Source organism: Aquarana catesbeiana, linkage group LG03, assembly GCF_042186555.1.
Source record: "Aquarana catesbeiana isolate 2022-GZ linkage group LG03, ASM4218655v1, whole genome shotgun sequence".
Taxonomy (NCBI): Eukaryota; Metazoa; Chordata; class Amphibia; order Anura; family Ranidae; genus Aquarana; species Aquarana catesbeiana.
The window spans coordinates 641892933-641906011 of record NC_133326.1 but is presented as its reverse complement, the minus strand read 5'-3'; the positions used below and the strand labels follow the sequence as shown (position 1 = coordinate 641906011).

The 13079-nt window shown below is 42.9% G+C and overlaps 1 protein-coding gene across 1 annotated transcript in view; it reads right to left on the bottom strand.

Moving 5' to 3' along the window:
• The window catches only part of LOC141133281 (intercellular adhesion molecule 1-like), a 109868-nt gene that overhangs the window by 14868 nt on the left and 81921 nt on the right, over positions 1-13079 (bottom strand). The window contains exons 5-7 of the mRNA XM_073622555.1: positions 12769-13041; positions 9169-9417; positions 3298-3570 (exon numbers count right to left, since the gene is read on the bottom strand). Of these exons, the coding sequence (XP_073478656.1) occupies positions 3298-3570; positions 9169-9417; positions 12769-13041 (795 nt within the window). The remainder of the gene's footprint in view (positions 1-3297; positions 3571-9168; positions 9418-12768; positions 13042-13079) is intronic.

The following is a 13079-nucleotide window of genomic DNA, read 5'->3' as shown; positions in this document are numbered from 1 at the left end:
TTCAATGTGAGGGCAGAGAAGGCAGGGGCACTTTAATTTTTTTATTTTAATATTTATTTTATTAAAAAAAAAAAATAAAGACTATCTCTTTACTTTTTTTTGATCATTTTTATTGCTATCACAAGGGATGAATAACATTCCTTGTGATAGCATGAGACGAAACAGGTACTCTTTAGTGAGTCATCTGAGGTCCATTAGATCCCAGACCTCTCCTCTGACCTTGAAAGCATCAGATCAAACAGAGATCAGTTTGATCAGATGTTGTTACAAGCCAGTAATGGCGTGTAAACAGCAAACCGCAATCAGAGGTGACAAAATACTCATTGCTTCTGGTTTCATAGACCATAGAGTTGACTTGAGAACTTCTGTTCCTCCTTAATCTCTATGGTAGTCCCAGGCTCCTTGGTGGAGCGAAAGACAGGGGGAAAAGGAGATCCCTCTGCTCCATCTAAAAGCTCTACAGCTGCTGGGATTGCTTTTACATTATATAACATCACTAGTTGAAAACATTAACCACTTGCTGACCGGCCGCAGTACATATACTGCGGCCGGTCGGCTCTATTGCGCAGAGTGACGCACATGTACGTCATTTCATGCAATAGCTGCCGGAGGTGAGAGTACCAATTGGCCACAGGGGGAGTCAATCAGCGGGTCCGGCAACCACCCATGATCGCTCCCCACAGAGATAGAACGACAGTCTGCTGATGTAAACAAGGCAGACTGACGTTCTGACAGGGCTGAACATTGTGATCTTGTGTTCTCTGTGTTCAGCTTGTTAGTCCATCCCCCACATAGTAAGCAAACACCAACTAGGGACACACTTAACCCTTTGATCGCACCTGGTGTTATCCCCTTCCCTGCCAGTGTCATTAGTACAGTAACAGTGCATATTTTTAGCACTGATTACTGTAGTAATGTCACTGGTTCGTAAAAAAGTGTCAGGTGTTCGATATGTCCGCCGCAATGTCGCAGTCCCGCTAAAAATCCCTGATCGCCACCATTACTAGTAAAAAAATAAATAAAAATGCCATAAATTTATCCCCTAGTTTGTAGACGCTATAACTTTTGCGCAAACTAATCAATGTATGCTTGTTGGGAATTTATTTACATTTTTTTATTGTATAGGTTTTATAGCAGAAAGTAAAAAAATACTGTTTTTTATTTTCAAAATTGTCGCTCTTTTTTTGTTTCTAGCACAAAAAATAAAAACCGCAGAGATGACTGAATACCATTAAAAGAAAGCTCTATTTGTGGGAAAAAAGGGGCATCAATTTTGTTTGGGTACAACGTCGTGCGACCACGCAATTGTCAGTTAAAGCGACGCAATGCCGTATAGCAAAAAATGGCCTGGTCATTAAGTAATCCTAGATGGGGGTCTGATGTAGATGTTAATGGAGAGAGCCCACACAAAAACAATGGAAAGAGGCCCCCCAAATTCTATACCAGACCCTTATCTGAGCATGCAGGCTGGCAGGCCAGGAAAGGGGAGACAAACAAGAATAGGATCCCCCTCACCTAAACCATACTGCCTACATGCCCATCTGGCCAAGCACTTTGTCCCCATGTTAATGTCTATATAGGCTGCAAAGAATTATAAATCTTTAGGTAGGAAAAACAGAAAATACATATACTATATGTATTTCAACAGTATATTTAGAGTGTACCTAAACCTGAGAAAAAAAAATGTTATATATTGCAGCTTATTTTTCAGGGTCAGAACATTTTCAGCAAGTACAGAAAACATCTGTTGGTCTTGCCAGAAATGCAATGCACTAATCTCCCCACCCCCATGTAATGGAAATAAACACATTCAGACATGTTCATAGTTGCCAACATTGCAAAAAAATTGCGAAGCGTGCCTCAGTGAAAAATGGGCGTGGTTTAAATGGGAAATTGAGCGTGGCTTAAAAGGTGTGGCTAAAAGTGGGTGTGGTTATAGTTTGAGATGAACGAGGGATGGAGGGAGAAAGTAAGGGAGAGAGAAAAAAAGAATGAATGAAAGAAAGAAAGCAAGAAATAGGGAGGGAAAGAGAGAGAAAGAAAAAAAGAAAGATGGATGGAGGGACAGCAGGCCCAGATCCTACACCACAATAGAAATATGTGTATTCCAGAAAGTTTAACAATCAGTAGATAAAGATACTCCAAACACTTGGTGCTGGCGCTTCAATCATCACGGCACCATGGTTGTTATGGTGTCAGGATGATTGAAGTGCATTATTTTTATTATTACATTGTATTATAAAATGAAATAGTTCAACTCACCATAATGCAGAATCAGTGGAAGCCCTGAGCGTGTCACTTGCCACGTCGCCTGCCACCAGATGCCATCAGGTGTCCCCAGCAGAGTCCCTCCTTACATCAGGAGCCCCCCCGCAGAGTCCCTCCTTACATCAGGAGCCCCCCCCCGCAGAGTCCCTCCTTACATCAGGAGCCCCCCCCGCAGAGTCCCTCCTTACATCAGGAGCCCCCCCGCAGAGTCCCTCCTTACATCAGGAGCCCCCCCCGCAGAGTCCCTCCTTACATCAGGAGCCCCCCGCAGAGTCCCTCCTTACATCAGGAGCCCCCCCCGCAGAGTCCCTCCTTACATCAGGAGCCCCCCCCGCAGAGACCCTCCTTACATCAGGAGCCCACCCCCGCAGAGTCCCTCCTTACATCAGGAGCCCCCCCGCAGAGTCCCTCCTTACATCAGGAGCCCCCCCCGCAGAGTCCCTCCTTACATCAGGAGCCCCCCCGCAGAGTCCCTCCTTACATCAGGAGCCCCCCCGCAGAGTCCCTCCTTACATCAGGAGCCCCCCGCAGAGTCCCTCCTTACATCAGGAGCCCCCCCGCAGAGTCCCTCCTTACATCAGGAGCCCCCCGCAGAGTCCCTCCTTACATCAGGAGCCCCCCCCACAGAGTCCCTCCTTACATCAGGAGCCCCCCCACAGAGTCCCTCCTTACATCAGGAATCCCCCCCCACAGAGTCCCTCCTTACATCAGGAATCCCCCCCCACAGAGTCCCTCCATATGAGCGTACTGTAAAAAATGGTCTGGTAGGGGGAGTTATATTTCAAAAAGGTTTGTGGAGTCTCCCTCACTCATTAGACATTAAGAAGGGGTTAAATAGAACTTTTTTACCTCCGTGGAACCCTTGGGTTTAGTGACCCCCCACTTAGAGAAGTCTGACCAGTCAGACACAATGAGGTTAATAGAGAAGTACCGAATCAGTATGAGTGCAATGCAGTATCCTATTTTACCATGAGGTGGTGCTGCATGTAAACTTTGTAGGTTATTAATGAAATCCCTTTTAATGCCTACCTTTGTCACCACTTTTAACTTCTAAATTCTGTGGTGTGGATGAATTACCATGTTTGTTCTTGACGTGACAGGTGTACGTTCCGTTGTGGTACAATGATGCTTCTCTAATGGTGATGGATCTATTGTCTTTGAAGAAGTCCACCTGAGCATGAGGTGGAATTTCCCAGCTGTATGTAGGAGGAGGCAGAGCATCTGAATGACAAGTTATATTGACGAACCCTCCTACACTAATTGATGCTGTCGAAATGTCCACTGTTGGTATTTCTGGTGGGTCTGAAAAACAAAAGATGATTCAAAAAATATTTTAGACCAAATTTAGATTTTAAAAAAGTTAGCAAATATTTCTAGAAATGGCCAGATCATGGGGAACCTGGACACATGAGCAACTTATCTTACGGGTTTAATGGATGCAACCTTTTCTGTATATGTGAAGTATCCATGGGATAACTACCTCCAGCTTCAATGGCTATGAAGTTAACCTAAAGACTATCTATTTGGTATATGTTGCAGGTTTTTTATCTATTGATCATACAACTATAGTCTGAACTCTGAACTGTTCCTAATCCTTCTAATCAAGTTGATATATAATATTCTAACTATTTAGAAGTCTGTTATTTACAAGTTGGGAATTAATTGTGGTTTAGCTATGCTCTTTGCTCCAGTGCACACCCAGGGAACCCATGTGCCTGTGCTAGACTGTGTTGATATGAGTACTGTTGTTTTTCATGAACCCTGATGAAGCATATTTGGCGAAACACGTCGGTAAATGAAAACCCTCTGTATCAGCATTCATCCTTGATGTATATCTAACACACAGTATCTGTACAAGCACAATCATTGTTTTTTTATGTACTGTGACATACACGTCTGTATGAACTCTTTTTATATTTTGCTAATAATAAATTGTATTGTTTTATATTAATTTTTGCTCCTTATTTTGGCGTGTATAGTCCTATATTTCGCTTTCTATTTTCCTCTATTTCTAGAAATACTCAGTAATTTAAAGTGTACATGTGCTCAAACAATGGGCATAAACATATTTTCATATATTCTTATATAACAAGTAAGTCCTCAATAACCTCTGTAGCTGTAGGTACTGTGAAGAAATGTATTTCAAAATTTCACAATAGAGACACAGAGATCACAGCTCCTCTCCTTCTAAGTTCCCTGCCAGCAGAATTTAGGTATCCCGCCAACCTTCTAATGTAAAGACCCAGCAGATGCTGCAAGTTGTTAGAAATTAACCAAAAAAAAAATAACTTTACAGTCTCTGCTGTGACCTTTTGAGATCAAATTATTCTACAATACATGTAGCTACAAGAGTCATCAAGATACATCAAGATAACCATTGTATTCCAGGGGTGGCCTGTCCATTAAGGGTGCAGGGGCGCCGCCCCCCCGAGCCCATCCATGCGTCCAGACCCTTGCAGGACCGACCGGCAGACAGCGAGCGGTGGAGGGGAGTAACAGCCGGCTGCTCTGGGGAGGGTGGTTGTTTGCCACCCCCCCCAAAAAAAACACTACCCCCCACTGGTGTAATCAATGGTTCCTGTTCACAGCTGTGCATTGTGTTGTTAGAAGCTCAAACCTCAGAAAAGTACATGAGCTTATTTGGGGTAGAGTCACTTGTTTTGGCCCCTGAAGACTTCAATAGTTCCTGAAAACGTGTATAATGTGGGTGCCTTCGCTTAATCTTTTGCTTTTCCTCCTCATGGTAACTAGCTTTCCATAGGTTAAACAAGAAAGCTCAAGTTTGAACACACCCAAAAAATGTGTGTACTTTTGTAGAAATAAACTATCCAAAATTGTCTGTAAATGCTCACGCTCAAGTGCAAATGGGGGCTAAAGCTCTTTTATTGCTTAGAATTTATTTTTCTTATTTATTATTTTTTTTTATCTAATACTGTCACAGGGTCCTCCTTTTTGAGACATCAGGGGTCTATTAGACCTCTAATTTCTCCCCAGCGCTGCTTCCAAATAAATCAGTACTTTGTTTACTGCCCACTGATGACCAGTATCTGATAGCCGCAAGCTCGGAAACACTTAAGGCAGCGCACAGAGGGAATGGAAGAGAAGAAGAGCATTGTTCCTCTGCAGCCACCATGGAAGCAGTGATCCGATTGGACAATGCAACCCTTGATGACCTTAGCGGCCTTCTTTGGTGTGCGCAATGCTAATAAATAACAGTACCCCACTGTATTTGGTGTACATTTTCAAAGTGAATACCATAGGGAAAGGTTCCCTGCTGGTTAGGGACAGCATACTTGGCCTAGGGAAAGGTTCCTGATGAAGAGGGACAGTCTATGGACACCACAGTCCACTCTACCAAACTTCTGGACCACAGTGCTGTGACTTAGGACCAGTGTTCCTCTGCTGCTCGCACTGCACTCTGCTTATCAGCCACCCCCTTCACAGAAGCTGCCCTTGTAAACTAAGATTGAATCAAGGAACGACCCTGCTACTGGCAACTTACTATTGCATGGTAACATTGTTAGGCCTTTCACACCCGTGTCCTGGTATTGCTGTTGTCTGGAACTATGAAGCAAGTAATTTACATTGAAATGTATAGTTATTCCTGCGCTACCATGTAAACGAAGGGCAATGAACATTGCACCGAATATAGGTCAAACTCAGCCCATACAGCAATAGAAATAAGGTATGTAAAAATTGGTGCTGCGTTGTTCTTTTAAAAAAAAAAAAATGCTGCTAGAGGTAGTAGTACAAAGGTAAATGAACACGTAAAATGATATAAATATATAAAATACCAGAAACAATATAAGAATAAGTACAATCAATATAGAGCACTTCTATGCCCAATAGGTGCAGTGTGATATTCCACAATAATCAGTGGTAATAGCAAAGTGCAAGAAAATCATTCAATAAAGACTTAAGGCCAGATGTGATAAGTATCTTACTGGAAACACTAAAATCAATATACAATCACTACAAACCTTAATGGATCGTGCAAATAGACAAAAAACATTGTCCAAAAAACAGCAATTAATAAATTAAATGTGCAACGTGCAATCAATATGTGCAGAGATTGCAAATGCAGTGTATAATAAACATATAACCAAAATAAGTCCACTGTAGAACTTGTGGAAATTCAAACAAAGGCAAACGTGTACAAAATATATAATGTGACTGGGAATGTAGTCCAATGCGATTAAATCCTCTTTTTGTGGCTAATCAGAAAATGTGCAAAAAAGTGCAATAAGGTGCTGAGAGCATGGGGGTGATCTCCTCTTCGTGCACAGGACACACAGTGGTGTGAAGTGGCCTCTTACCTTGCGGTAAAGAGGTAACCGCATAAAGTTGCTGGTAATGGCTGCTTCTCCCTTGTGCTCCTAACTGCCTCTCACTTAGATTCCTGGGCTGGATGGAGCTGTTAGTGAGTCTTTGTCTCTCAGTGGAGCAGGAGGGGGATTAAAGGAAAGAAGGGTCCAAATAGTGTAGTATTTCAATCAGAGGTTGGTTTTTATTAAAACAATGGTGAGGGTACTCACTTCACTTACAAGACAAAAACACACAGAAAACTTATCTCCTACGAGCGGCAAGCTCGTTTGCATCTTGGATGCCTATCCTGTCCCTACGCGTGACATCACAGTCACGTGACTTCATCAGGGGAAGATCCCTAGATCCACACCTGTCTGCAAATGGCAGCTCTGGAAAGGATCCTTTTATAGTGGGGGGTGGGTCTATGAGCAATGAGCCATGGTTGGGCTAAGTCTTCATTACTTTCTCCAGTCATGGTTCTGACAGTGTTCTGTGCCTTGATTGGGCAAATCCTTCATGGCTTCAGCCAATCAGGGCTTCCAATGCACTGTGCGGCATGCAGTGCATTGTGGGGCACACAATGTTCGGCCGGAATTCATGCTCGGGCTGGGCGGCACAGTGGTGTAGTGGTAGCACTCTCGCCTAGCAGTAAGAAGGGTCGCTGGTTCGAATCCCAACCACGACACTACCTGCCTGGAGTTTGCATGTTTCCTCCGGGTACTCCGGTTTCCTCCCACACTCCAAAGACATGCTGGTAGGTTAATTGGATCCTGTCTAAATTGTCCCTAGTATGTATGAATGTGAGTTAGAGACCTTAGATTGTAAGCTCCTTGAGGGTAGGGACTGATGTGAATGTACAATGTATATGTAAAGCGCTGCGTAAATTGACGGCGCTATATAAGTACCTGAAATAAATAAAAATAAAATAAACCCAACACTATTTACAACCCTCCATTGGACTTGTGTGCCATTCTTCCTGTGCAGGCTCCCATCACTTGGCCCCACCCACAAGGAGCTATAAAAAAATGTGAAACAATTCTTTCTACACTTATTCCTCATATGTAGGGTGCTCGGTGACAATGAAAGACAAAAACAGAACATTCCATAGCTCAGCTCACCAACCAGTCTGCCAACTGACCAAATTAACCTGTCCAACAGTCTGCGTTAAAAACAGGGGTTTAGTTAGCACGCATTTGCAAACACATGCATAAGCTGCAAGGCCTCTTCACGGCACCTTATGTGTATGCTTGCCCCTCATCTATCCATTTAATGCATGTGCTTCCATTGTCCTGGAATGCACATTACATGGAAATGGCTGAGCCCAATAGATCTCATGATCATGCAACGCTATATGCAAAGGAAATTTATATAATTTTTTTTCACACAAATGGACCTTTCTTTTGCTGATATTTGATCACCACTGGGTTTTTTTATTTTTTATTATATAAATGAAAAAAAGAGACTGAACATTTTGAAAAAAAACAATATTTTTTTACTTTCTGGTATAAAACGTATCCAATAAAGAAAATGTAAAAAAAATCAAATTTCAAATTTAGGCCAAATGTATTCTGCTACATGTAGCTGGTAAAAAAAAATCCCAATAAGTTTATAATAGCTAGTGATCAGTGACTCTGCTCATTCAGAAAAGGAAGGGGCCAGTAAATGACATCCTTACAGATCCCCCGCAGCAGCAGGAGAGGAGGACACATGAGGGCCAAAGGAGGACACACAGGGGGCCGGAGGAGGACACAGGAGGACCAAAGAAGGACACAGGGGGGGCCTGAGGAGGACATAGGAGGACCAAAGAAGGACACAGGGGGGGGCCTGAGGAGGACACAGGAGGGCCAGAGGAGCACACAGGGGGACAGTGGGGGATGATCGGTGTGGCGGTGGGGGCAGTTACAAGCACTGATCTCCCTGTATAGCTTTAAGTGAAGCAGCTGAAAGCCACTGGAAGGAGAGGAGGAGAAGAGCCTGTCAGCTGCTTCATTGAAAGCCATACAGGGAGATCGGTGCTTGTAACTGCCCCCACTGCCACACCGATCATCCCGACTGTCAACCAGGGAAGGATTATCCATGGGTGCAGTGTGGGTCAAAGTGGGCCAGCCTCACCTCGGGGTCTGTGCGCAGTGAACAGCCTCACCCATGGATGAATCGCCACTGGTTCATACTCATGTCACCCGTATCACCAGCCTGAGCTATCCCGCCAGAAAGCTGTAAATGTACTTGGCCAATCATAATCATAAATAATCAAAAGGAGTGTGTATACATGCGGCTGTAATGTGGGGAATACCTGCCCACCTATGTTTGGCTAAATACATTGACAGCTTCTTAGTGGCATAGCTTAGTTAGGTTTGGACAAGGATGTGAACATGCCTGAGCTCCTCCCTAGGGCAGACTTGGCAGCCATTGCTAGCCCTGGGTGTCTTGGAGGCTATGGCAGCATAAAAAAAGAAATAAATAAGCAAAACAGTCAAACAACTGCCAATTTCAAATCTGTCATTAAATCATTATACTTATAAGGCAACTTCAGGTATGACCACAGTAACTTAAAGAACACAATCTTAAATTCATTGTTTGATAGTATATACATACATTGCACTGTAACTTCCACAGATTTATTCATGGTCCCTATAAGATTTGATGCTTGGCATGTATAGATTCCAGACATATTTCTTTCTGCAGAGAAGGTTGTTGTGGTTTGCAGAGGCAAGTTTGCAAGATCCAAGGTACACTTTTCTTCAGGAGTTGGGTTCCCTTCAGACCTACAGCCAAACAGCCTTTCATTTCCCTCTACCCAAACGATAGAGTCCGGACACAAACTCTCACTGAACTCTGGTGGATCTGCGACAAGAGAAAACAAAGAAGACCCATTATATTTTAACATGCTCATTAAATTTAGCAAGACCCATGTTGGATTATGCAGAATTTACATTATATTGACACCTGACCATCACAACTATTGTATTAAACATCTCATTCCAAAACCATAGTCATTAATATGTGATTAATATTAAAGTCATTAATATCACCCCCTCCCCTTTTCAGAAAAGGCTTTGTAAAAGATTTTGGTGTGCGTCTGTAGGAACTTATGCCCATTCAGTCAAAAGACTGTGAGAATAGGTATTGATTTCAGACAAAATGACTTGGCTCACAAGCTTTCCAAAAAATCCTATAGATGGCTTTGTGCAGGCCATTTATATTCTTCCACACTAAACTTATCAAACCATCTGCCATATGGTTGGAAGTGTAAAATTGTCCAAAATGTGCTGTAGTGTTAACAGTATCATTTACTGGAAACACCCAAACCCAATAATATATGCACATGCTTTTGGTCATGAAGTTGGTGTGATGGTCAGGTATTTACAAACTATTGACCATATAGTATATGATAAACTTTAATCTTTAAAGGTCCAAAATAGTTTATGCTACATAGTTACATACAATATCATGTTATCGTTCTATACTGAGCTATGTTTGTCTGATTAATATTTATGCCATTACAGACTCTGTGATTGCTGGGCAAGGACCCATCTCTCGGTTCATTTTGATTGGCACCCAATGTACCACCACAAGGTACCTGTGCTGGTGGCACCGCAGCGCATTGTGTGCATTGGGGCGCTATGCATACTTTTCATACAATAAGATAGTTTGTAGCCCATTCATTTTAAATGGGCTGCCTAACGCAGTGTCGTCGCAATACACCTCATTGTATCAAATGTGCATTGTGGTGTAGCGCAGTCATTCTCAAGTACCCCCAACAGGCCATGTTTTGGGAATTTATCTTAGATAAAATAGCTGTCCAAAATACCAAACCATTGACTCTGATTTAAAGCACCTGTGCAAGATAAAGGAAAACCTGCAAACATGGCCTGTTGGGGGTATTTGAGGACTGAGGTTGAGAACCACTGGTGTAGTGCAATGTGGCTGTGACAGGATGCTTTTAGTAATTTGCAGTGCACAGACGTCTGTCCAAAGTTCCATGTTCTGTGCAGAAGCTCCTGTATAGCTGAATAATTAAACTTTAGGATTGCGCACTTCAAGGGTCCAGAGCTGTGTCCTAGCACCGGGGAAAGATGAGCTGGAGATCAGGTATCTTTACATATTTCTGGTCTACAACTGACTGAGCAACCATCTGACCATGAACAAACTTCTTGATCCCCTTCAGTCTGGATTTCGCCCTCAACACTCAACGGAAACTGCTCTCCTTAAACTCACAAATGACCTACTAATGGCTAAAACCAACGGACACTATTCTGTACTACTTCTCCTGGACCTCTCTGCTGCCTTTGACACAGTGGACCACCCCCCTCCTCAAAAAACTCCAGTCCTTTAGTCTCTGTGACTGTACTCTTTGCTGGTTCTCATCCTACCTATCCCACCTCCCCTTCAGTGTCACTTACAACTCTACTTCCTCCTCTCCTCTTCCTTTCTCCGTTTGGGGTTCCCCAAGGTTCTGTTCTTATACCTCTTCTTTTCTCAATTCACACCACCTCCCTGGGTCAGTTGATTGCCTCCAATGGCTTTCAATATCATCTCTACGCTGATGACACCCAAGTCTATCTCTCCACCCCCCAGCTCTCTCCATCAGTCTCCTCACGCATCACCAACTTACTATCAGACATATCAGCCTGGATGTCACATCGCTTCCTCAAACTCAACCTGTCCAAAACCAAGCTCATGATATTTACTCCCCCAGGTGCCACTTCCTCTGATTTTTCTGTCAATATCAACGGCTCAACTATCAACTTGTCCCCCCCCCCACGCCAAGATCCTAGGTGTAATCCTGAACTCCGAACTAACCTTTCGGCCCCACATCCTATTGCTACTTAGAATTACCGCCTCAACCTCCGTAACATCTCCAAGATACGCCCCTTCCTAACCAATGTCACCACAAAGCTTCTAATCCACTCCCTGGTCATCTCTCGTTTCGACTACTGCAACTCCCTCCTCATTGGCTTACCTCTAAATAGGCTAACCCCACTTCAGTCCATCATGAAAGCTGCTGCCAGGCTCATCCACCTCACAAACCGCTCAGTGTCTGCTACCCCTCTGTCAATCCCTCTATTGGCTGCCACTCAACCAATGAATTAAATTCAAGATACTAACAATAACTTACAAAGCCATCCACAACCTGGCCCCCAGCTACATCCCTAACCTAGTCTCAAAATACCAACCTAATCGTTCTCTTCGCTCCTCCCAAGACCTCCTGCTCTCTAATTCCATTGTCACCTCATCCCATGCTCGCCTTCAGGACTTCTCCAGAGCCTCTCCCATCCTCTGTAATGCTCTATCCCAATCTGTCCAACTTTCTACTACTTTGTCCACTTTCAGACATTCCCTGAAAACTCATCTCTTCAGAGAATACTATCTGACCCCCACCTAACAATTGTACATTTACTTACTCTATCAGCACATCCCCCACAGTTATTACCTCTTGTATCTCTTGACCTTCCCTCTTAGATAAGCTCTAAGGAGCAGAGCGCTTTGATACCTACTGTATTAAAGTGTATTGTATTGATACGGTCTACCGTCAAGTTGTAAAGCGCTGCGTAAACTATTGGCGCTATATAAATCCTGTATAATAATAATAATATTTGCCAATTCTAAATGTAGTATACTTGAGAGACATCAAAGGTTTATTTGGAACCATTATGACTCTTAAAGTACACTTATCACCACCCACATCATGTGGACAAAGAGGATATACTACACAAGTAGCATTAATCTGGTTGGTGGAGATCAACAGCTCAGTAGATAGTGACCTAAATATAAACTTTAGTCGTTTTTTGGCCAAATTTATATTTGCTTAAAACAGTTCTTGATATCATTATTTTTATTATGTCTATAATAACTATTTTACAAGTAAAATAGGGTGCTCCTATATGTCTGCATGCTGGGTAAGCTGATAAGAGAGCCCAGTACTAGATCTGCACTTATGGCTGCTGCTGAAGGGCCATATGAGAAGAAGGGGGGCTGTGTTCCTTTGATTAAAGGAGAATGGCAGGATCACCCTGTATTTCACACAAAGAAAGGTATACAAAAGGAGCAGAATACAAAGTACATGGTACAACATTAACATAGCAAAAAAAAAAAAAAAATGAACAAATTCTTTAAGAAACATTGATGACTATGAGTGTTGAGTGATGAGTGTTTTCTGCATTGCAAAACCTGATTATGTCACAAGACACTTACAGTGCACAGTGAGGGTCTCTTCTTTTGTAAGTAGCTCTTTTTTATTGTCCCGAATTATTATTTTACAGGTAACAGTGAGATTTGGTTTTCTTCTTGTTATGGTGATATTTTCAGTCAGGTCTGGGGATTCCTCCGTCTTCGCTTCTCCTCCATCCACACTTATGGACAGATCAAAGTTATCTGAAGTACCCTGAATTAATTTACAGTCAGCGGTCACCGTGTCACTCAGGTTTGCAACGTTACTGGACACTGTGAGCTTCACCATAGGAGGATCTGTAAAAAAATAAAAAATAAAAAAATACGTGAAGGTG